Below are 27,005 nucleotides of genomic sequence, written 5' to 3' on the forward strand. Positions count from 1 at the left end.
AGGTCAAGAGATCGAGACCGTCCTGGTCAACATAGTGAAACCCCGTCTCTACTAAAAATACAAAAATTAGCTGGGCATGGTGGCGTGTGCCTGTAATCCCAGCTACTCAGGAGGTTGAGGCAGGAGAATTGCCTGAACCCAGGAGGCGGAGGTTGCGGTGAGCCAAGATCACGCCATTGCACTCCAGCCTGGAAAACAAGAGTGAAACTCCATCTCAAAAAAAAAAAAAAATAGCAATTTCTGTTTATCAGTTGGCCCAATGGCATGCTCAAAATACCTAAACATACTGAATCCTGTTCTGAGAATTAGAGTTGTTGGAATAACTATTAGTAGGAGTCAATAAAAATGTGCTTCCTATTGTAGTCAACCTCAAGGCCAGGAAACAATACAGATGCAGAACTAAATCATTAATTTGGTTCTCACTACCAAGAGCAAACTTGTTGGCCCTCAAAAGATGGAGGTGAGTTATAATTTGGATCCTATGTATGGACTCCCTCGTAACCACTGAGTATTATATCTCCAGGCCTCACTGAGTTCACTCATAAAATGGCATCACCAATAGCACATTGCCATGTCACTACCTCTTACTACAGTGTTAATATTAAAACATACAACCAAAAACTCTGTCACGGCTAGACATGATTTAGCATGGTGACTGTTAATTCCCCAACCAACACAGGTATTATGTGTGCACCCAGGTCTTGTGTCTGGTACTTCCTAAGAACTGACATTCTAAATTAAAGGAGTATCTGTCAAATAAAAAAATTCATTCTTTCCCTAAATATTTATCTCAGGAACCCAAATAGGTTTACCCTGAAGTATCAGAAAGCTGTACACATCCTGAATCACATGGATTTTGCCCATCCCATTATAATCACTTCTGTCTAATCATAAAAATTATTATTATGAGCAGTTATTTTTTTGAATTTACTATAAAAATGATGGTGAAGTCATTTTTTACTACTTTAAACATTATCATCCTTTTAATCAATCCATCAGATGTATTTCTGTCCTTTAATAATTTAAAGTATCTCTGCTTCCATTGAGTAGTTTTTTTTAATTGTGATAATCTGGTTTGCCTTTTTACTATCCTTTATCTACATGTACTTCATGTATTTTGTAATTGGCCTTAAATCCTCGTTGGCAAAAGGCAGAAGATAAATAAATAGATAGTTACAGAGCTCTCTGTAGAAGCTTCATCCTCCACTAATCAAAATGCATCTTCTTCATGGCTGAGCTCACATTGTTTCTGCAGAGGCCCTTCCACCTCTTAGAGCTATGACCTTTTCCTGCATTCCCATAACCTGTTACCTATACTACCATTATAGCAGTCAATACTGTTGCACAAGTGGGATGGTTGGATAGGTCTATTGATAAATTAATTTATTGATTGATTGACAGACTCTTCAATGTGCTTATCCTCCTGAACAAATGTGACAATGGCTTAAATTCTTCCTCACTAAAATTAGAATTTTACCTAAAATTGTAAAAATAGAGCTCTTGGAGCAGTGCCTGATGTTCATTACACATCCCCAATAAATGGTAGATGCTTATTAGATTATTATGATTATTAGAGGTGATATAATTCAAATATGATCCTGGGCTGTGTCAGTGAGAGGGCTCTCAGTGCTGCTTTACGTACACTGACCTGTGCTGAGACTCTCCATTGAGAATGAGGAAAACGAGGAAAGGAATGTTGTAATGCGAAAGGCAGAGGTATATCATGTCAATGAACCCTGCCCAAGGGAAAATTTAAGAGCGAAACAGCACCTAATCATCTCAAGTAAAATTAGACTAAGATTTCAGCATCTAGAAAGCATCCTAGTGTTTGTTTGCTTTTCTGTCTTTGTTTCTTGCTATGTGGGGTTGTTTTTTACCCTCAAAGAGCATAAAATCTTACCTTAATCCCAAAGTCATCATGATCCAACATAAGATAAAACATTCAATGGAGTGGTTCAGAGACTTCGTGCACAGCCTGACTTAAGACATTTCTATATCATTCCGCTGGGGTCTAGCCCAACCGAAAAAGATGTCATTTGGAAGAGTTATGATTTTCAAGTTTCTCAAAACTTACTGTTCCTTTTATAGTATGCCTTATTAGCCCCACATGAACAGAAAAACCTGTGTTCAATACGATAGCTGTTGTTCATGTGGGAAACTTCTGAGCTGACTCAGCATAACCACAGTACTAGCTTCAAAGCATTAATCAAGTTTACTCATCTTTTGGGCCAGACCAAATGCCACCTCCTTTGTGATGACTTCCCATTTAAATGGCCACTACTTCCACTGTAGCCCACAGTGTGATGATTTTGTACCACACTGAACTGGCTAATCCTATTCCAGGAACACTAATACACACTGGCAACCCAAACAGAACACATAGAAGAGGAAATGTCTTTAATCAGGAATGTCTAAGCAATTCTGCTTTGTCCTTCTGTTTCACATTCACTTAAAATGTGTGTACGTATGTGTATATATGTGTATGTAGCAGGTGTGTGTGTGTGTGTGTGTGTGTGTGTGTGTGTGTGTGTAGCAGGAAGGCAAGCATTGCTACATGAAGTTAGCAGCAGAAGACATCAAGGAAGAGAGAGCTCTTAGTTTAACAAAATACCTGTATTTGTCAACTTGGTGTTAAAAAAAAAATAGACTTCATGGTATGGCTGTGCTAACTCGGGAATGAGAAAAATAAATTGACAGGCTGCTTTGGAGTTGAAGACAGTAAACTCTGAAGGGAAGGAGAGAGGATTCAAGGAAAAGGCCTGGGCATTAATTGACAGGAGGCTGGAGCTCAAATAGAGACAATCAGTGAAATTCTCCCAAAGGCAAAACAACTAAGACCTTTTAAGAACGAGGGAGTTTAATATTCCATTTTATGTTGTTCACTATGTTCTGGGTAAAACAATCACTCTACTGCCTGCAAACCTTCTGCGAAATCTGCTGTCAAAGCCTTGACTCAATGGCCCCCCAGAATGTAAACAAACTTGAAGGGAGATGCCTCTACAGAGACAAAATGATGTTTAAAAAAAAAGAAAAGAAAGAACAGAAATCAAGAGAAATAGCAGGAGCAGAAACACCAAGCCAGAGGTGATTAGGAAAAGCATTAGGCCCTCAAGGATCCCTGGTGATTCTAGGGAGGTTGCTAGAGGTTCTAATGTATTTGCATGGTGGCTCAGGCCACAATATTTTTTTGAATCTTAGTCTGACCTCAACTAGCTCAAGGGCCCAGGAATCATTAAGAAGGCAGCATAGGCTGGGCATGGTGGCTTATGCCTGTAATTCCAGGGCTTCGGGAGGTCAAAGTGGTTAGATCACCAGGTCAGGAGATTGAGACCATCCTGGCCAACATGGTGAAACCCCATCTCTACTAAAAATACAAAAATTAGCTGGGTGTGGTGGCTCATGCCTGTAATCCCAGCTAGTCAGGAGGCTGAGGCACGAGAATCGCTTGAACCCAGGACACAGGGGTTTCAATGAGTCGAGATAATGCCACTGCACTCCAGCCTGGTGACAGCGAGAGACTCCATCTTAAAAAAAAAAAAAAAAAAAAAAAAAAAAAAAAAAAAAAAAAAGTAGCATATATGTAGCATGTAAGCAAAGCCAATGAAGCTCATGCTCTAGAAAATATCCATCATATATTGTCCCCTTTCAGTTGGCAATGTGCATGCAGCCCTCTTGTGTCACCAGGGAAGGTGAGCTGCAGCAAGTTAGAGCTGGGCTCAGGAATCACACAGATTTGTGGTAGGATATCAAACCCGTAACACACTGGTTGGACTGACATCTAGGAATCTACTTCCTTCTCAGCACAATAAAACTAATAATAGCACCTGCATTACACATAGGAATTATATATTTAGTACCTACATTTCACAGTTTCTTGAGATCAAATGAGAAACAAATATATAAAGTGCTTAGCATGGTGCCTAGTGCCTATTAAATGTTCAGTAAGAAAGAGATCAGACTCTCTTTCTGTTGGCTATTATCCACTATTTCCTTCCAAAACTCTCATTTTCTTGCATGTGTTTCTTCCTCCATGTTTTTGACTCTGAAAATAACCCTAGTCTACATTCCTCCATGGGTTTACTTCAAATGCCTTTAAAATATCTTCTAGTTAATAGTTGATGTGCCCCCTCCTAAAGATAGTTTCTTCAATTATTTTTCACCACAAGGGAGAATTATCTGAGATTATCTGTTGTACTCCGTTACAGATACAAGTGAAGACCATAGAAAAGCCTCGCTAGAGGCCTCAGTTAAGAAGCAAACCCTGTACACACCTTCCATGTCTGTAATTAGAAGAGGTAGTTGTCTCTAACAAGCCATGAAACAGGACAATTTGAGAACCTCAAGATAACAATGTGGATAAACATTCCCAGCAGAAACTTTGAGAAGAAATCACATTGTTGTTCGACCTGAAAATAGTAACTCACCCAAACACTTGGGGCAGCACTGTCCTGGGGGTATGTGACTAAGGTGCTGGGGACAGGAGAGAATGGGACAGACTTCTCTCACACATTGTGTCCTGCCTCCCTAAGAAAAGAGAGAGAAAAAAGCATATTTAGAAAAGTAAGTGCACGTAGATTGTACAACCAAGATACCTAGAACAAACCTAAGGCACTTCCTTAGTATGAGGTCCCTAGGCCAACTGCTCAGGCCCATGTGATTTTCCCCAAGCGTCCTTTAATCTTCCCTGTAGGACACACAAATTGCAGCTGCAAAAAGACTGCCTTCAAGGAGGTGATTCCAGCATCATCTCCCTTCACCTACCACCACTTTTCTTTATCTTTTTCCTTCTCAAAACCAGCTTTAGAGTAGGTGTAGAATGACCAACTGTCTGTGTGCTTGGGATTGGAAACAAATAATGAAACCAGGAAAGTTTCATGCAAACTAGGATGAGTGGACCATCCTGATAGTTCACTGCCTTCCCTTTCCACTCTGCCAAGCAAGCAAAGAAACCCTTTAACATTTTGAGACTTTTCCTCCTATCTTCCAGACACCCATCTTTCTACAGATTCTGTAGACATCTTCCTCCAGGAAGGCTTCACTTTCTGCCAAAGCAGGAAGGTGCTGCTAAAATGGCTCAAGGAGGTTCCAAGTAGAGGAAGTGCCCAACCTGTTGAAAATGGATACACTGAAAGCCCATGTTCAGAAGAAACTATTTCACTGAATTCACCAAGCTATCCAAATCTGTTTCCACTAGTTAATTGTACGGATATGAAGTATGATATGAGAAGAACTAGCACAGTTTCAGAAACCTATTTGGAGAAGTTTTGGAGCCTCTGAATATTTTCCCTGCTCCCTCATTCTCATTCTTGACCCTTTCTGTTCTCCAGCACTCCATACCTTCAACATCCACTGTCCCCCTTGTTTAACCTCAGCATGCCCTCTTCCATGCCTAAGGATACACTCTACTGACTTCCCCTCCTATCCCTCACCAGAGGCTCCTGCTTTCCCAGGCTTGGCAAGTTGTAACTTCATGTTCAGAAAGCTGGGACAGAAATAAAAAGCTTTTCCAGTTGATTTACATCCGACAAACTGGCAAAGCTGAAGTGAAAACTATCCTATGCAATAGAAATTGCTATGAAACTTTATGAATAATTAAGTTTTTTCCTTTAAGAAAATCAGTGAATTTGGTAAATAGATCACTCAGCAAGTGGAATTTCAATGAATTGGCTTCTCTGGGATTTGAGCTAGAAACCAAACTAGTACCTGCAGGTACTCCTCGTCTTGAATGCATAATTTATATCTCAAGAGGCCTCAGGAAATGAGAAACTCACAGCTCAAAGAGCCGTGGGTCTGGCAAAGGAAAGATTCCATTTGAGGCGTTTCCTCACACCTTCCCCACTCCTTTCTGGTCATAGCAGAGTTAGCCTCAGCCACGAGGGACCTGTCCATCCCCATCCCAGCACACTGCATTCGCCTGTTGTTTCTGTTTTCCCTTCCTGTTCTCACCATTTTTATTATGACAGTTTATTTTTCGGTGGAGAGGGATGAAAAAGGGGAGGGTATGTGACATGTCTTTTAAAATATCTGTTTTTTTATGCCTAGTTAATGTTGGATTCTTCCTCCAAAACAATAGATAACATGCAAAAATACCACAAAAAGCTCTTCTGTTGTTTTTACATTATTTCCAGATCAACAAGAATCACTAAAACTCTCCCGAGAATACCAGGCTGTTCTGAGATTCCTCACTCAACTCTGCATAATCTTAAAGTTAGGGGCCTTTCATCAGACTTCAGGGGCATGTAACCCGAGTCATGGCCAGGCCCTGGGGTCAGCCCCAGCTTAGACATAAAGTACAAAAGGTGAATCTAGAGGGAGGACCCAAGATGCTGTCCTTAGCTTTTAATTTCAAAGAAATTCATCTGTGAGCAACTTCCTAAAATCCTGAAGCCTCTGGCCACACAAGGTTGCCTGTGTGTTGACTTCTTGTAGGTGCACAGAGAACACATTCTTTTCATTCATATTTGTTGGATCAGCATCTATTTTTCAAGCATATTTTAAAATTGAAATTTAAAAAATATTGCACAATTGCAAAAGAGTAACTCATCCAATGCTTTTGAAAGCTGGCAAAAGATTCTGTGTACTCCAGTAATTTTCCTTACAATAAGGTCAAAGAGTGAATTTTGCGTACATAATACAACTGCAGTTTGTGTTTCCCAAGAGTCCGTTAAAGTAACTTGAATTCCAGTCTGGGTTTGCTGGTTTAGTCAAGTTTTATTTTGTTTGGGTTGCAGTATTGTGGCATAGCCCAAGTCCAGAGGCTGTATTCCAATTAATGCCTCCAAAGAAAGTCCAGGTCCTTCATAGGAGCACAGTTGCAGCTCACAACCTGCTTCTAAGATTTCAACTCAGCTGGGACACTGGTTAAATTATAATCTGTGGCTATGCTGTAGGCTAAGAGAGTAAAATTGCGAAAGTTAACATTTCTCTTTCTAAAACTGAACAAATTCCTACTGTAGATGTGCTATAAGATGCTCAAAATAGCTTTCTGATTGGCTTCCCTGCCTCAACTCTCTTTCACTGATCCATCCTGGAATGTTCAACGTGACCAGGCCTTCTTTCCAGCATCCAAATATCATTCCATTATTTTATCAAACATTTGTTTAAGGCTTTTCATATCCTAGGGATACACCAGTGAAGATAATACAAAAATCACTCCCTGTAAGGAGTTTATATGACCCTTATATGAGCATGCCCCACTTCTGCTAAGGTTGAGGATGACCTACCACTGCATCCAGGATAAAGTTCAACCCACTCAAGCTAAAAGTCAATATAATAGAGACCACGTGTTCACCAAAATCAGTTGCCTTCTATATTACATTTCCCAGACTCTCTTGCAGTGAGGTGTGCCCATATGACTGAATGCTAGTCAATGGGAGGTGGATGGAAATAATACATAAAACACTTATAGGCCTACATCAATCCTCCACACTCTCACTCTTTCTCTCAACTAGATGGATTGCCAGCTAAATGCAGAAGGCACCATGAACATTACAAAAAATTGAAAGAGTCTGGTTCCCTGGGTTACCACAGGGAAGTCTACCTGCCCGATCCCTGCAATGAACTGTGAAATAAGCAAGAAATAAATTTTGTTGTATTATTCAGATGCATCAGTTCTTTATTATCACATTAGCCTACCTTGTCAAAACATTCTATAATCTCTTATCCAATCTTTTCTCCCATCTCCAGCATAAAGACAGTTTCTTTATGAACCCCAAATATAAATTATGGTTTCCATCTTCGTTAAACATACCTCTTTCCCTCTGTCCCAGCCCGACCTCCATCCTTAACCCCTATCAAAATCCTGCTACATTCAAGGTCAATCTCAAGCCTCTTCTCACCTGTGAAGTCTTCCAGACCTTCAGTTCCTAGTAACCTCCTCCAACTTTCCATATCTCTTTTCCCATCTATACCCCTGTATTTGGGGCACACACATACATTATTGTTGACACATACATAAAAGCTCAATCCTGCAAGGAGACATTGACTTTACTTGCAAGCTAAACTGTCTTGTGGGTAGGGGCCAGTCCTCTGTGCCTACTATCCTTCAGAAGAGCAATGAGCTCAAGGAAACAAAACGACAGTAGAAAATTAGTGAATGAGAGGCAGAGCTACCACATAGAATGAGCTCAAGAACCTGAATATTTCAGGCCACTTTAACTATAGGATGCTGAAGAGAACTAAGCCCAGGCATAATTCTGGGCTGTCTCATCCACTTTCACATTGTAGCCTTGTGTTTTGCACATTTTTGGTACTGTTTGTTGGTGCTGATACATCAAAAAGCAACATTCAACTTCAGCATGTAAAGCTGGTTGGATGCATATAAGCATAACTGAAAACTATGTCTCATGTATTGTGTTAAATGTTTGAAGATTCCTAAGTGATTAAAATACAGAAGGACAAATTGCTGTATTCATATCGGTCAGCAAGAAAAGAAATGCTAGGAACTTTCATTGTACTTGAGTGTTATAATTTTCATCATCTGCCTTTCCTTAGAAAGGTAAGTTTGTTCTTCAGAGATGGTCTTTTGTTCCAATTGCATACCCTCGTGCTTCTCTCAAAAATGAGCTGTTTTTTTAAAAGAAAGATCTGAAACCTAAGCCAAGTCTATTTTCTTCCCCTTTATTTTTGTTTTAGCTGATTCCATTAAGAACACAATTGCTTTGTGTAAAAGTTTACCCTAGAGCAGCAGTTTTGCTGCATAATAAAAATCTATCTTCCTGAAAATAGTGATGAGTTCAAGACGATAAAACAACAGCCATGTGTATGCAGGATGCTTCTCCAACAGCTGAGTACCCAGTGAGACTTGGGGGCTGGAAACCATCTTGTAGCATGTGATGTGGCACTCATTCCCTGACCAGGAGCAGAGCCTGACTCCCCAACAAGAGACTGGGAGCTGAGTAGTGCAGTGCTAACCCATTACATTGAATCAGCTACACTCTTCCACATTCTAGAGCAATTTTTCCTTCTCTAGAGTTGCTTCTGAGATGGACATGGGAAGAAAAGAGAGAGAAGCTGAAGGGGCAGTATAGGGGAGAAATACGTCTTGAGTGCAAAGTGTTTACGTGTGGTCCATAATCTTATAGCACATCAGCTGGTGGTGCAAAGCTGACGTGTGAGCAAAGCAACCACTCTGAATTACAAATTTGGTCAAAAAACTTCACTAAAAAAATGAATGTCCTTAGCCACGCCTTATTTTGGCCTAGAACTGCATCTTGCTAAAGTTCCAGAGCATGACACTTAACTTCCAGGAGTAAAGATTCTGGGATTTGGTTTTTCCTGTTCTTGGCCTGCAAAGAAAAGTCTAATCTACCAATCAAAGCAGAAGAGGGAGAGTAGATGAGGTGGCAGGCTGAGGAGACAGCAGTGTAGACAAGGGGAGAGAGGATACCCCCAATAGGTAGTGAGTGACAAGCCTGGGTTGTGCCAAGTGCTGTGCCTAGGTACTTTTATCATAGTTGCCAGAAAACACTATGGGCAAGCTATTATCACCCCTACAGTAGAGAATAAGCCTCCAAGCCCTAAGGAAATTGCTCAGAAAATTTGCCACCCAACAAGTAAGTGGCAGGGTTGAAATGTGAATTCAGTTCTAACATTCAAGCTGAGTTATTTCCATCTAATAAGGCCTTTCCTTCCAAAAATCAGAACACAATTTCTCAGCTGGAGTGTGAACTATAATCAATGGGATGGCCAGAACTTTCTCTCCTTCAAGTCATTTCTTGTGTCTTCCCGGGTAGATGTTCATTGTAGCTTTGTGTCTGCTTTTTATAAAAATGGCTTAGATAAAATGTATTGTCCACATTTTTGTTAATTACTTAGATAAAATCCACATTATGCATCTACCTTTTGCTTCCAGGGTTCTTTTCTGTCACGTTGTCTTCTCCTCTCCCACCCTTCTTTCCTTCTCTCCCTCTTTTACATCTTAAACAAGATACCCCTAATATGGAAATCTGAAAGTTTGGGACTTCTTCCTTCCTGCTCTTAGGAAGATAAAGTGTTCACCATCCCCATGCCTAATTTATAATTCACCAACACAGGGCCTTTACTTGCCTCTTCCATTCAGTTGAAAGAATGTGCTTTTGAATCTACAGATAATAATGTGCCATTTCTATTCTTTGAAACTTTTAGTGGCTCCTCATTCTATTCAGGGTGCTCAATCTAGGCAGTAGGTCAGAATCACTCATAGAATGCTTGCAAAAAAAGATATTGAGGGCTTCATGTCAAGATTCTGATGCAAAACCCAGGCATCTGTGTTTTAGTAAAGTTGCAGCTACATCTCAGTCACTAAGCTATTGTCTCCGGACTCCAAACCCACACATCCTCATTCACACTCTGCCTTCTGGTGCTGAAGCTGGGGCTCTGCGTGCCACATTTCTGCTTTGCTGGCTTAGTCCAGGATAGGCTCTGCCTACAGGGGCACTAGACAAGGGACTGGTTCCTTCTGTTTGTTGCCCTTGGCCTCCTGCCCCCAGTAATGCTGCTTCACCAGGCAGCAGCACTTGCTTCCCACATCAGCAACTGAACCCAGTTTAGAGATTTTCCAACATTTCATGCAAGTAAAACCAGCTTCATCTCAACATCCTACTCCAGGCAGCTGGTACCCCCTACTCAGAAGTCTGAATTTCAGCTCCACATAGCCCCTCCTCTAAGTTTTAATAATTCTACTCTCATCCCATTGTTCCCTGACCCTAGAGAGAAGTGGTGGTGGTGGTTTCATCCAGTAGGTGTTATCTCCATGATAACTCTGAATTCTCTTTTTGGCATTCAGTTACCTAGTTAATAGTTCTTTATAGTTAATCCTCTATTTTCAAATAACTGATATGGTTTATGCCTCCTGTTGGGACCTTGGCTGATACAAGATGTGGCCGTGATGAGCTGCCAAGTGTGGGAACTCAGCTTTCACCCCACCCTAAATTTCTCAGGCAAAGCCAGAGGGCAGTACACTTATTGCCCCAGAGCACATAATACTTTAAATACATTGAGAGAAGTGTTTATACAGACAGACAGACACACACACACACACACACGCACACACACATATACATATACACACGCTAGCAGGATACATGTGGGTATGTATAGACCACAGTGGTATAATTGTGTGTGTATGTGTTTGTGTGTTTGTGTGTCTTACCCACTAGATGAGCGTTCTTCAACCTTCACAGTCCTGACGTTTGGGGTCAGGTCATTCTTTGCTGCAGAGGCTGTTCTATGCATTGTAAGATATACAGCAGCATCCCTGGCCTCTACCTGCTAGATCAGTGGCACTCTTCATCCCTTGACTGTGACAACCAAAAATGTCCCCAGACATTGCCAAATGTCCCCTGGGAAATAAAATCACCTCCAGTTGAGAACTACAGTACTAGGCCAATGTTTCCTCAAACCACAGTCCAGGAACGTGCATTTTTAATAACGTTCCTGGATGAATTGGACGCCTCTGTCCAAGGCACTGTGCTTTGCCAAATGCTTCACTGGCATGAACTTCCAGTAAGTAAGGCTTAAAGCTTATTTACCTTATTCATTCCTCCAGCAGCTAGCACACATCATAGCTTCTAACATGTGCTCAAGACAAGTGTTTTGAAGGATGAAGCCCATTTTTCAGGTGGAACAGTTCTCACTGAGAGAAGAACAGACCTCAGTTCACTTCCCTGGTGACTGGAAGCCACTTTCCTGACTTGTGCAGGAAGAGGTCAGCAAGAAGCAGTGTGGGTAGAGACAGAGCTGTGATCAGAGTTGACAAGACAGAATTGTGCTTCTCTAAGAAATCTGTGCTGAAAATAATGCAGGCTTTATCATCAAAATCTGTGAGGATCTTGGAAGTTTTCTGACCTCCAAAACCTGGACAAATGGCTACATATGAGTTTTGGTTTCCAAGTAATGAAATAAAACTCAACTCTGATTCTATACATAGACATTCAAGAACATGTCAGCAAAGCTTGATCAAGACACTTACTTTGTCCTGTAAAAATAGCAAACAAAGACACCTGAGAAGGGTTCATGGGGCTGACAAAAACAAAACCCTTTTATATTTAACGACCTATCAGGAGAACTATGAACTAATGCTCTGTCTTAAGAACCAAGCCTGAAACAAATTCCTATTATTTTGCACATCAATTAATGTTTCTAAGTCTAATTGCATGATTGTTATTATTGTTTCTATTATTGTCGTAAATTTTCTAGGGCTGTTATAACACATTACTATTTAAATAGAGTGGCTTAAAACAACACACTCTTATTTTCTTACAGTCAGAAGTCTAGAATCAGTTTCATGGGGCTAAAATCCAGGTGTCAGCAGGCTGCATTCCTTCTGGAGGCTATAAAAAAGAATCTGTTTCCTTGCCTTCTCCAGCTTCCAGAAACAGCCTGCCTTCCATGGCTCATGGCCCCTCCTCCATCTTCAAAGCCATCAATGCAGCATCTTCAGACCTCCCAGTGACTCTGCTCTCTGCTGGTCATCACATCTCCTCCAACTTTGACCCTCCTGCTTTCCTTTTATAAGGACTATTGTAAGTGGGCAGCCCATCCAAAGAATCCAGGATCATCTCTCCATCACAGGGTTCTTAACATAATCCCATCCGCAAAGTCCCTTTTGCCATATAAGGTCACCTTCACACATTTTGGAGATTAGGACATAAACATCTTGAGGCCAGGGAATGCATTATTCTGCCTACCCTAATTTTTATTCAATAAATGACATTTAATTTCTCAGTGTAGTCCCAGATGTTATATTTCAGGTCTAATATGACTATAACATACCTCACCAAAAAAGCTAGTATTTCCAATATTTTCCAAAAGGAAAAGATAGCCAAGAAGTTCAATTTAAATCCTGGTTATATGGTTTGTGGTCTAAATACGTTCACATCCACTTATTTGTTCTTATTCCTGCACCTGCCTGTAGTTAGAAGGAGAAATTCAAACCAGACAATCCAATGTTTTCATCTCATTCGCCCTCTCCTTTTGTCATTAGGCAAATTGTAAGTGCTGATGGATTGCTTCAGGAGCAACTCTGGGTGTTAATGAAGTAAGAAAACTGTCCTTGTTGCCAACAGGTCTTTTCAGGGGCACTATGCCAGTCTTGCTGGCCAGCACTAACCCCTCAAGATGAAGTTCCCACTAAGCTGTGGTACTTGGCCAGGTACCCTATGGCCCTTGCTATAGAGTCCTGTAGGGATGTCAATGTCCTCTCATGGCCAGATAGATGACTCCCAAAGAGTTTAACCATGTTCGCTATAGTCCAAGATTCTTATAGAAAAATGCCTGAACTTGTCTCAGTGGAGGGGTTATATAAGTAGGCACTGCAAGGCCTCAGCCTGTGGACAGCACAGCTAAATGCCATCTTTCGACAGCTGCGTGAGTAAGCAGGTTCAATCCGGCTATGGAGATGGCATTAAACGTAACTGCATATAGGAGGAGAGCAAAAGATCATAATTTCATGAAGTAAATATTAGATTATTAAGTAAATACATGATAAAAATGTCTTTATCATAGTTTCACTAATCCTTTTTTTCTTTGTTTGTTTTTAAGAGACAAGGTCAGACTGGAGTGCAGTGGTGCAATCATAGTTCACTGTGACCTCAAACTCTCAGCCTCAAACAATCTTCCTGCCTCAGCCTCCCAAAGCATAACAATTACAGGTATGAGCCACACTGTCCGGCCACTAAATTCCTTTTCAAAAGGGGATTTGGTTATTATATTTGCTTAAATCTCTTTTTTAAAGGTAAAATTTATCTCATCTTCCCCTTGGAGTTCTTGATCTTAGCTCTTCCTTGTCACTTTGTTGAATGGCAAGTTTCCTTGCTTGTTTGTTCGTGTGTTTGTTTTTGTTTTATGTTTTTTCTTTGAAAAAGAAAATTTAGAAATTCTTCTCCTCCTACCAACTTAAGCTTTCCACTCAGGCAGACACACAAATCACTGATAAACTGCAATATCGTTTGAGGCAAATTCCAACTGGTTCCGGGTGTCCACACATATTTCACTTTCCTCTTTGTCTATTTTAGAAACAGGAAGATAAGACCACCCTATAGGCCCATGCTCAGATGAGATCTCTAAACAAATGCCCTGGGAACCGGGGGGAGAGGCAAAGCTCTGGGAGTCTGAGTAGATTTGGGGGCCTGGTTTGTGTGGTATGCGGAAGCAGGTGCTGAATGACAGCCAGACCCAGTGATCTGCCCCCAGCAAGCTCACTGAGCTGAGCCTGGAACAGAGGCGGGGCCTGCTAATAAGGGTCCTGACAGCCATGCCTGCCATGCCTCTGAGCCTGGGTGTTCCCTCTCTGAAATGATCAATAAATAAACAAGTAAATCCACAGGAGAACACCTCCTAATATTTCAGATTCCTGCAGACCTCGCAGACCACCCTGGTAGGATGTTTCTCAACTGCTGCCCAGAAACAACAACAACAAAAAAAAAGTGAAAGGAAGAAAATGAGCCCTTTCCCTTCTCTTGCCATTTTTATCAAAGTTCAACCTTTCATCATCATGGAAGTAGTCAAAGCTGTTACAAGCCTACTGCTGACACATCAAACGCTTTATCTACATCCTGGCCTGCTTCCAAGGAGATGAAAAGAACAATCATTCAGAACTCACACCTCCTATGAGTTATGAGCCATTCCTAAAAGGAAGGAAATAACACCATTGTGCAGGAGAAAGGGCATTTTTCATGTTCCCCAGGCTGCCTACATCACAGCAATGCTGGATACGCACTAAGGAGGAAGCCGAAGGGAGGCCTTTGACCGCTCAAGACTTCTAGAAATACTGAACTGCAGAGACAGAAACCCAAGACATCACCATTGAACTGTTCTCCTAAAACCTTTCTTCTGATCTTTAAGTTCTGGCTACCTAAAATAGTTTATATATGGTTTTATGTTTTTTTGTTTTCTTTTTTGTTACTACAATGTTTCATATGAGTTTATCATTTGTCCCAAACTAGGTTGAAAGTTCACAGTGGCCAGAAGCCATGTTCATTAATATCTCTTTAGTCTCCACAATGCCTAGCCACACAGTGAGGCCACAGTAACATCAAAAGTATTTGAGTTTCATTTAAACACCTACTTGTTGGGTTGTCAGCTAAAGCTGAAAATAACTCAAAAATGTTTGTGCTCCATTGAGGTTTCTTGAGGTACAAAAATATCTGTTATCTTAACATGAATATATTAATTAAGATATAACAGAATCTCCCTCACTGAATTGACAAAATTATACTTAGAAGTCTTTGAGATTTTCCTTAGCATGCCTGATCATACTACAGAAAAATAAGATTACATTTAAACTACATTCTAATTTCTAAATAGCCAATGAAGTCATGGCATCCTTTTTGTTCACCCTTTCAATAAATATTTGAGTTTCTATACATCAGACACTGTGGTCTTTAAATGAAAAATTCCAGAATATCTATTTAATATCTATTGTCATATGTAGTTCTCTCATTTGTATCAGGTGGCAATTTTCTAAAATTTTAACAAAATCTAAAATGACGTTAGTACGTCATGAAGTTCTATAATAAACACTCTGTGGCCTCCATCAAGAAACACTGTGCAGAGAGACTAAAGGTTTCCGGCACCATTCATTCAAACTCATGATGCTCCTGGGTATTGGTCTTATCAACCGATTTTAAGTTTGTGTTTTGAGACAGGCTGCAACCCAATCTTGGCAAGCTCTCAGGACAATCCTAATCTAGGCCAAATATGATCAAAGAAGAATAAGTGTGGAGTCTGTTGGCACTAGCTGTGGTGGGGAGTCCCAGCATGAGTCAAAGATAGTGTTCTGACATGTCTGGGCAGGTCCAGTGATGGGGAGAGGTTCACCAGTTGGTTTCTCCTGAGAGAAGATCCACCCTAAGGGAGGAAGAGATGAACAACAAGAGAATCACCTGCTGACTGAGCCTGATGGAAGGAACATGCTATCACCAATATAACTTGGCATCTGTCTCTCACATCATCCTAAGTTCAGTACGACAGATGCCTGCATTGGTCCTAGAGGAGAAAGAATGCTGAAAGTAAAAACACAAAAGAATTGTTTAACTAAAATCTTTGTGAGATTCAAGTACAGGCTTGATTGATTTAGGTGTCCTATAATTGAATAAAACACAGAAAAAGGAAAATGATATTGACCCTTATCACTTCAGCGGAGACTTCCACACTGCTTTGTCATCTGAGGCCTCCAGGATACTATTTGGAATGTGCAAAGGTAGTGAAAGCAGTGGCCAAGCCAGTCTGAGAACCAAAGTGCTTAGAAAAATGGCGGCAATGCTAAACAGAGGGAACAACAGCTGAAGATAAGAAACTTTTCCAGCCCAGGAAAGTGGTATTTCCTCTATCATGAACTCTGACTTTCTGAGAAGACTTTCCATCTTCCTACCGAGAGATGATCAGTGTCAGCAATGTTCTGCATTTGGCAGCATAACACAAATCCACAAGACATATTCTCTGACAAATTGATTCATATATTGGCCAGGCAGGAAGAAGAAGTGCTTGGCCAATAAGTTATATTAAATTCAAGTTCTTCTGGAATAATATTAAGGCAGGTTCAGAAGCATTATCTTGTAATCTTGGCCAGAACATGCTGAGAGGCCAGAGGGAGTAGCACCTCAGTAAAACCATGGCTGGATGGAAAGCTTACAGTCATGGGTGAGGTCTGCGTGGACCACAGCTCCGTAACTGTGACACATGCTTAACAATGCCACAGGTCTTTCTCAAGATGGATGGAGAAACACAAGTCTAAACAAGTTAAATAGAAGAAAATTCTACCTGAACATCCTTAACTAGTACCTTATTTCAGATAATGATACAAAAAAGGACAGCAGTTTAGGACTTTTTTTTAAGATCATGACTGGAATGACGAAAGTTCAAGGTCTTACCAGAAGTACCCTAAATGTTGCACTAAAAACCAAAGACAATCTCCACACTTCCTGTGAAGTTAATGTAAGACAAGTGGAAGGCCACCTTTGATTAGAAATCCAGGAATGCCCAAACTACTTAAAAAAGCTGTCAGGGCTTCTGTGGTTAATGGCCCAGGGGCACGTCCCTCAGCATATGGTCAGGACTCTCTTCAAAGACCACTACTGAAGGAGAATATTCTTAAGGCAAATGTCTAGAATTCAGGTACATAGTAGTTCAGGAATATCCATCATTTTATTCCACCAGTCTAACTTAAAGATGATGGCAATGTCTTAAAAACAGGCAGATTAAGTAAAAGTTTACATACCGAAGGCTGGACACTTAGCTTTTTTTTTTAAACCAAGAAATGCAGAAAATCACTTCTTAAATTGGTCTAGATTATTTATAAAGTACTACATTTGGTTGCCAAGTTCAGAGAACTGGTATAAACAAGTAAATCAATGTGCGTAATCAACTCATGATCATAACATTGCTAGCTCCCACTGGTTGAATATATTTTTGATGTGAAGAATTCCTGCACACTTCCAAGTCTGTAGATTATGGATGTTGTCCTTGCAGTGAAGTATTTCTCTTAATTTTTTTTTTTTTTTCAGACAGAGCCTCGCTCTGTAGCCCAGGCTGGAGTACAGTAACACGATCTCGGCTCACTGCAACCTTTGCCTCCCAGGTTTAAGAGATTCTCTTTCCTCAGCCTCCTTAGTAGCTGGGACTACAGGCATGCACTACCATGCCCAGCTAATTTTTGTATTTTTAGAAGAGACAGGGTTTCACCATGTTGGCCGGGATGGTCTCAATCTCTTGACCTCTTCATCCTTCTGCTCTGGCCTCCCAAAGGGCTGGGATTATAGGCGTGAGCTACCATGCCTGGCCTTCTTCTCTTAATATTTAGATAGTACATTAAATGCTTATGTGTTATAAGTGGCTGCCAGATAAGCGTTTATGGACTCTGTGAATGATACCCTAAGACAAAAGGTCTCTATCCCCCTTCCAAAAATTCTTAATGTAGAAAATACACTCCCATTTATATTGTATACTTTGCTTAAAATGCATTGTGTGGACTTCCGTATACAATGAGCATCTGGTGTTTTTGTTTTAGGAAAGGTTTTCCAGTGGTCTAGGACAAAGAGTATGATCTACTGAGCCTTTGGCCTGGATTGGTCTGTGGTAACCTTAAGGCTTAATTCTTGTTCCCTCTTTCCTAACTCCTCCCAGCTTCTAATTTTGAAATCAAAAGTGGCCCACTCTCTAGAATCAGTACTGCTGGAAAAATGGTTGCTCTCACTCCAACCGTGATAAAACATGACATGGTAGGAAACAGGCAACCTCAAGAGCACAGTATTCAACATTAATATTTCTTGGAGGATCTGATGAATTTTACTTTAGAAAGAAGAAGCATTCTTAAAACTTGGACATGAAAGAAGCACTGTTTGTAACAAAATTGTTCATAGCAACAATACTAAAAGGTTTTCTTCTCAAACATTCCAAACTCCAAAGGGTACACAGTTACCTGTGCAGCCCAATGGTATGGGCAAAAGCTACAAATCTTTGTAAAGAGGACATTTCTTTCATCCACTCTTAGATGTAAGGTGTCTGCATCAAAAAACTCTTGAAGACTCTAAATCTTCTCTATCACTCTATCATTTCATTTGTAGAAATAACAATATCCATGCATGTGGAACTTATGCCACACTCCAGATAATGGGTGACAAATCAAAACTTTGGGGAAAAATAATGACTTCAAAATGTTATGGAAACCCTAGTTCCTGATAACACAAGAAAAATCTATGCCTTAAACTCAATACAAACCAGGAAATAGTTCCAGACTGTAAATCAAGGAGGAAAGCTGGAAACACATATGGTTAAGGGAATAAACTCATGGGGTTAAGAGCTCCTTCAGATTCCCAATTCTATTCCTTACTACATTGAACCAAAGTTAATTAACTTCTTCTAAGCTTCAATTTTTTCATTTGTAAATTGGGAAAAAACAATAGTATTCAGCTTCATAGAGTTCAAGCAAAGAACAAGACAATGGAATTAAACCTTTTAACTCAGTGCCTGGCACATAGTAAATGCTCAATAAATTTTAGCTATTATATATATATACACACACACACAAACACACACACACATATATATGTATATATATATATATATATATGGTCAAATTAATTTTAAATGTCAGGCAGATTCATAAAATAATAAATGAGTGACCTTGGGCAATTTATTTAATTGGAGTCTTGGTTATTTTATCTCTAAACAATACTATTTTCCTCACAAAGCTGTTGTGAAAATTATATGCAAAAATGTGCTTAAAATGCCAGCACAGTGCTTGCTCTATAAGTGTTATCAATTAAAAATGAACCTCTGGCACCCTGGTGCTCACTCCACTGTCTTTGAGTTTAGCCAGTCAAAGTATATTTCACTGGCCAAGAGAACAGGGCTGTGAAAGGTACAGGGCTGTGGTGACTTTTCCTTTGAAAAGTTAGGAGAACATTTATGTTTTCCTTGGCAGCAAGAACACATGGGTAGTCTTCAGGGTGTACAGTAGTGTATACATCACCCATGTATTTGCATAAAGTTTCAAAGCACTTTCTTGATATATGCAGTATGACAGCTGCTGTCACAATATATTTATATAAGTTCTACACAGATTTTATAAAATAAACTTGCAAGTGTTTGTTTTCCCAAGGAGGGGTTTGTTTGGGGGTTGGTGGGGATAATCATTTCATCTCACTGTAGAAAGCAGCACATGCTGACACGCTTCCTTTACCAATGCCACAAATAGGCTGGGTTCCCTATTAATGTGTGAGGCAACCCCACAAATATAGTAGGCCACTATTACCATTTTTAAAAAGCCTTTTCTGTTAATCAAAAAAAAAAAAAAAAACCAAAAAACCAAAAAAAAACAGCATTGATGGATGCAGTAACCACAATTCATCTGAAGTGCAGAAGGAAGGATGAAATAGATAACTATAACTTTTGCACACAGAATTTTTCCAGCTAATTGTCATATTCCCAGCCTGGTGGTCCTTTTTTCTATATGAAGGACTTGATCTAATGTGAAAGACAATGAGAATTCCTTACTGCCACAGCCAACATTCACTTCAGTCTTCCTCAGAGACACTAGCAACTCAGATTAGCCAAATCTTTTCATTAAAAAAAAAAAAAATTGATGTATGGCCAGGCACAGTGACTCTGGCTTGTAATCCCAGCACTTTAGGAGGCCAGGGTGAAAGGATCATTTGAGACCAGGAGTCTGATACCAGCTGGGCAACACAGTGAGACACTCTCTCTACAAAAAATAAAAAATTAGACAAGCATGGTGGCAGTTCCTGTAGTCTCAGCTACTCCAGCTGAGGTGGGAGGATCACTGGAGCTTAGGAGTCCAGGTTATAGTGAGCTATGATTGCACCACTGCACTCCCGGTAGGGCAGCAGAGAAGACCCCATCTAAAAAAAAAAAAATCAATGTAATTTTTATCAATAATCTTCCATAGCATCTTCTAAACTAGTACTTCAGAGAACCATGTTTCATATGTGGTTAACAGTGGCTCCATGACATAAGATTTCTACAGAGAAATCAGTAATGTTGGGTTAAACAAAGTTAAACAGGTTCCTTCATTGAGGACTTTTAAAAATCTTTTAATAGGATATGGTATTTCTCAAACTTATTTGACCATAGAACACTTTTGTCAAGGCACTTGAACATATTCTGGTATGATATAAAGGGAAATACAATTTGGAAAATACTGATCAACTTCAGTTTTACTACTATTAGGCCTTTCTTAAGGATCTATAGTGGTATGGTTCTTTCTCCTTGAGGCATTTCTTGCTGACAATTTTGAGTTAAACAAGTCTACATATTGAGCAATTGACTGTATGCCCCCAAATCTTTTTCTTCCCCTCTCTCTATATAATATCAAATAATATGATCTTCAAATTCTATTTAAGACTATATTTTTATGAATTCCTAAAACCATTATTGTCAATACAAGTGACATCACAATTCCTGCTCAGAATTGAATTTTTGTAACTTTTATACATTTAACTATAGAAAAAAAATAGAATTCTAGGTTTCAACATGGCCCTTTTCCAGTTCTATAAACCAGGTCACCCTACCAACGTCTGGCATTTCTGGAATATTTATAAATAACCATAGTATAAAAACTCTACCTCCCACATCCACTGAAAACATAGCTGGCTGCAAATTCCCAAGGCATACTATGTGGGATACATGGTTTCCACATGCCTTTAAAAGGGGTATTTGTAGGATAGGATGAGGAATATTTTAGCCAGGTCTTTCTCCTGTCTTTTTTAGCCTAGCACACTTTGCCCCTCAGTCCTGTCTCTGGGAGGACATTAAAAAGTGACACATTTGAAACAAATAGATCCCTTATAGAATACTCAGTTGGTGGCAATGGCAGAAGAATAAAGATCCAAGGGAAAAGCTTGTTTACCTCATGTAGGTCTCTTTAGGAGGGCCCTCATAGGGCCACAAGTGAGGATGAGACTGGGTCAAGAAGGTGAGTAAACAGGGAAAACAGTAAAGCAGGAGCTTTGGAATTAGACAAGAACACCAAGCTGGGAGCAGCAAGAACCAGCTCCCTTCCTTTTGCCTCTCTCCATGTGGGCTATACTCTTCTGATGAGGCAGGGATCGAGATTGCTGAATTGCATGAATTTCACTACCATCTCTAGCCTGGTCCCTCAATGCTGAAATAAAATAGTATCAACAAAACAACATTAATTTGAAAAGATATGAGAGGCTTGAACCAGCTTCTCAATCATCTATTTTCATTTTCACTTTTGACCTTCAAATTTGGCACAACATGCACAAACAATTTTATGTCTATAGTCAAAGACTGTGTCAATTGTTCACTACCATATACCAGTGCCTCACACGTTTTTTAATAGTCACAAGTTTTTGTTGACAGATTGCAATACCATTGAGTATTCTACCTCCCCTACTTTAAATCTTAGCATATACTTTCATTTTTCATAATTAGCATTTTATTGTCCATTTAATATTCCATGATGATGATATTCTTCATCATAAACTCATAATCACTTTTCCAAATTCTAATTCTGTCTTTAGATAAGAAAGGCTTTATGAAGAATCATTCAAACTAATCACCATGTCTTCAGCTTAGCTGTCCATCTCTCCACATGAAGGAGCTGGCCAGATAGAAAAGACAATGGCAATTTGTCTTTACTATACCAGGCTCCTCTATTCTGCTTCAGGTGAGTAGAATCCATGGATAGTGCCTTCTCCCAGGTATGCAATGTGCATATCTGGGAGCGTCAAGATTGAGGACCAGCAAAGCATTTCTGGATAGGAATACAAAGGAATCAAAGGACAATGGTAATGCTACAAAAACCAGAAAAAAAGAAAAATTATTTGGATTGCATGTAAACTAGATATGAATTCCTAGTTGATGCCATCACATATGAAAAATATAGCTTAGACTAGTGGTTTTCAAACTTTTTAACCTCAGGATCCCTTTACTCTCTTAAAAATTATTGAACCTACCAAAGAGTTTTGGTTGAACTGAGTTATATCTTATCTACAGATTGATTTTTACTACATTAGAAATAAAACTGATAAATTACTCTTTCTTTTAAATAACAAAAATCCATTTCATGTTAACATAAATAACTAATTTAATGAAAAGTAACTGTATTTTCCAAAATGAAAAAATTAGTGATAAGTATGGAATAGTTTTAAATTTTTGCAAATTTCTTTAATGTCTCGCTTAATAAAGGACATTGGATTTTCCTATTTGTTTCTTTCAGCTTATTGCAATATGTTGTTTTGGGTGTAGCATCAAAAGAAAACCCAACCTAAACATGGAAATATAGTTTTAAAATAGAGGCAGGTTTTAATAGCAATTTTATATAATTATGGATACTCTTCTTTGATATTATACCAATATAAAACCATATCAATGTACCATTCTCTGTTATATTAAAATTTATTGCTCTATCTTGTACTTTGAGTGGATCTTTTACCCATGCATTATTTTTTGTAACACCATGCATCGATCACATGAAAATATTGATTTGGGCAGATCTTCCAAATATTGGTGTATTTCATTATAAAATATCAAAAATAAGTCACATTTTTTAAATAGCATCTTTCAGAGAATCACATGAGTATTATAGAGCTGTCAAGTTCACAATGAGAGATAAAAATTTTTCAAAATTTGAATTTTCACTTGAAAGCTCACATTTTATCACTGGCAACGAATACTGCCACTTGTTTTCCTTGAAATGACATGCTTATTTTTTAAAATTTTTTGAGAAAATGTCACCAAATACTCAATTCTCAATAACCATAATTTGTCTGTCAAATCATGCTTTCAAGTAAAAATGGAATTCCATGAAAATAGCAGTTGGGTCAGTTCACAACTCAAATAAACACATAAGTGTTTTTCCTCTAGACATACACTGAATTGCAATATGCAATAGATTTTTTTTTTCTCATGTTTAAATGGGGTATATTCAAGGGTAAGATTTAATAAACACTAATAATTTTTGGTTTCATCTAGGAGATTTTTAAGTGAAAACTGACATTTTTCTTTCTCTTTGTTACTGAGAATACACAGCAGTGAATAAACAAGTAACACCTAATAACTTTATATCATTGTCTTGCTCTGTGCTGACTCCAGCACTTTTACTCACCATCGGAGCAAATGTGAATGTAGCAAAAAAGAAAAATAACATCTTTGTGTTATAATCAAAATAATTTTTGCCTTGTGAACCCCCTGAAACGGTTTTGGAGACTTTCAGGGGTCCATGGTCCACACTTTGAGAACTGCTTACTTATATACAAATGCTTTGACTTTTATGTTCCTGAAGTCTACCTCCATGCAGTAATTCTCACAACCATGATAAGCAAATCGAAGTTTGGCAGCACATTTCAGTCATGCACATGAACTCTACAGTCCCAGGGAAACACCGTACATCACCTCTGACATCAGCAAGCCCACTTTTCAGACTGCCATGCCATATGCGCTACAAGGCAAGGAAGAGGAAGTCAACAGCCACCCACAGAGCCAGCCAAATATGAGCCATCAAAGCCAGAAAACACCAGTTTTGTTCCAGTAAAACCGTCAAGAATCCTTATTAGTCATTTACACCCATATTTTCAGGTATTCAGTAGAAGGAAATAAAGCCTGTTGTGTGGGTAAAAAAATGAAGTATGAGCCTAAGAGGCAAGACTGAGAAAGAACAGATGCTTATGTCTCTGGAGTTTGCACTTTTTCTCTAAAAACACATCTGTCATCAACTTCAACTTAGAAGACCAACAAAGCACTTTTATAAATAAACACAGTGGCCATTTTCATTTTAGTAACTCTGAGTTCTTGTAATCAATCTGATGGCCCTGAGAAGCCCACTATCGCTTCCCCAGTATGCTTAAGCAGAGTGTCCTCAGAAGATGGTCATTGTCTTAAGTAACCCCAGGAACTAAAAGAATCAGACCTGGTGTGCTGAAGTCAACCACATGGCTTTTCAGCTGCTTGCTTAGAAGTCTGATCCAAAGAAGATTACATGAGAAGTTTCCATATTCCCTTCATTCCAAAACCTATTAAATCTTTGCATTAAGTTGCTCCACAAAGAGGAAATAATCCAATGGAAAACCTGTAATGCATGACCATGATGATAGCTGAAAGTCTGTGTTGTCCGGTAAAGCCATCCTTTTGCCTCATCTCCCTGACTGTCCCTAATCCTGTTGCCCACCACTAATTCAAATCCCGCTCCCCAGAGCCACAACCTAAACCTAGTTTTGAGACTAATCAGGGCTAAAGAAAGGGGATCACCCAGTCTCAACTCCACTACCCTCATCCCAGCTCACCAGAGGGAATGGATCCTGAATCATCCTTCTTATTATACTGGGCCACAAAGGACTATTCTAACACTGAACTCAAAGTCCAGAGTCCAGAATTGTTCCTGAAACTCCAAAAATGTTCTTCAGCCTTCATCCCGACACCTTCTGACTACAAGTATTGGCTTCCAGACCAACTCATGGCCCTGACCCTGCCCTCCCACATTCCCTGGAGCTGGACCTGGACAAGCTGTTCCAGCTTCTGAATAAATGCAAAAAAACTAACAGGTAGTTAAAAAATGTCCTTGGGGCTCTAAGTCCAGTGCTTGTCCTTTTAGGATTGCAGCACAGGAACACAGTCCAGGCTCCCTTGCTATTTCACAAATCTGGTTCATGAGCAAACACGCCTGATACTTGCAATGAGTACTAAGTGCTAATTGAGTCTCCCCATCTGTTCTTGCCCACATTAGCTCATGCTTTCAGCCTGGATTTCTGCCTCAGTCACTTCTTGAGTCATTGAACACCTAATCTGCCTAGCATCCGAGACCTGCAACCACTACTCTCTCTTCCCCTTAATCACAGACCAAAGGGTAGATCCTCCTTCCTGCAGCTAGAATTTCCTAAATAGGACCTGACAATTGCCTTGCTGGGTGTGTGAATACCATGCACTCTCAGCTCCTTAAAAAAAGGTTCTGCCCTCCTGGGATCCTCTGTATCATTTCAGGCCCCAGGCACCCACCATTCACCTGAAGCTGGGCTGTGGAGGGTTTTCTCCTGCGTGCCTGTCCCTGTGTCTGATTGAACTTCAACTTGCTGAACCTAACCTCTACTTCCTTCCCCACAGCTCTGCCTCCCAGGCAAATGCAAATGTATATTTAAAAATTAAAGGAAGCAATTCAGATATTATTTGAAATATTATAAATCATTTGATTAAAAGGTCAAGTTGAAGTTTATGGCCAGCTGTCTTGGAAGGATCATGTTTGCTGTGTTTAAAGAGTAAACTGCTTTCGAGCTTGTTTATAAACAGCAATTACACAATTATATACAAACAATTTGCACGAAGTCTACAGATTCATTTTATTTATTCATTAAGATAGAAGTCCTGAGTCATTGCTTACAAGTTACTACAGCTTTATATCCTTGACAATTCTGAATATTCTGTATTACCTGACACCTAGCAGAGAATCAAGAACAAAACTCTAAGCCCAAGTTTCTCCTATTTGAGAAACTTTCTTTCTTTGGGCACCTGCATCACCATTATCCAAGTCATTCACTAAAAACAAGTTTATAGCATAAAATAAATTCACCTTGTACATATTGTATCAGAATCTGAGTGCAAACCCTGGGATTTTGAAAAATATTTGCATATTCAGGATTTGTATTATTATTAGCATTAGTACCAGAATGTGACATATCAAGATAATGAGGTCAGTAAAGAGAATAAAATGCAAAAGAGCTAAAATAATCCATCTTTAGCACTATAGGAAGTCTACAGGTCATGTCTAAACTGATACATCAAGAAAGAGCAGTATATGCATATAATTGAGTGATATGGAGAAAGACATCAGAAGAAACAGCTAAAAGCATTGGAACTGGTCACCTATGAGAAACAGGATACTGGGGAGAGATTAGATGAATGGGACCTTACTTGTTTCATCATAAACTTTTAGCACTATTTGATTTTTTTTAACCATACTCCTGCCCCTCGCCACACACATACATGTATATATATGTAGAGAAAGAGAGAGAGAGTTTCCCTCTGTCACCCAAGCTGTAGTGCAGTAGTGCGATCTCAGCTCACTACAACCTCTGCCTCCCGAGTTCAAGCAATTCTCCTGCCTCAGCCTCCTGAGTAACTGGGATCACAGGCACGTGCCACCATGCCCAGCTAATTTTTGTATTTTTAGTGAATATAGGGTTTCATCATGTTGGTCAGGCTGGTATTGAACTCCTGACCTCAAGTAATCCACCCACACATATTAATTTAAATAAAAAATAAAAATCCATTAAAAATAAAGAAAGTAAAATACTCTATTTGGATTTTTAACTTATTCAGACTAGCATTTCTATCCAGTTTCCATTAAGCTGTGGTAGTAAGATGGTACTTCTTGAAAAATAACCATAGGAATCAAGGGCAACTGTTTTTTTTTTTTTTTTTTCAACTTTGGCATGCTTTAACAGAAGGTAAAGTATACCAATATATTCTTTTACATCTTAAATTCTCGATGTTCTGCTTCATTAAATGAATAAAGACATATAGAAGAAACTTCCCTCTTAATAGAATAAGCAAAA

At 39.4% G+C, this 27,005-nt stretch overlaps 1 protein-coding gene across 2 annotated transcripts in view; it reads right to left on the reverse strand.

The window, feature by feature from the left end:
* The window catches only part of BMPER (BMP binding endothelial regulator), a 235,566-nt gene that overhangs the window by 103,935 nt on the left and 104,626 nt on the right, over positions 1-27,005 (reverse strand). For both annotated transcript variants that reach the window (XM_074379842.1, XM_010341296.3), the window contains exon 7: positions 4,425-4,524. In XM_074379842.1, the coding sequence (XP_074235943.1) occupies positions 4,425-4,524 (100 nt within the window). The remainder of the gene's footprint in view (positions 1-4,424; positions 4,525-27,005) is intronic.

Source organism: Saimiri boliviensis, chromosome 10 (assembly GCF_048565385.1).
Source record: "Saimiri boliviensis isolate mSaiBol1 chromosome 10, mSaiBol1.pri, whole genome shotgun sequence".
Classification (NCBI taxonomy): Eukaryota; Metazoa; Chordata; class Mammalia; order Primates; family Cebidae; genus Saimiri; species Saimiri boliviensis.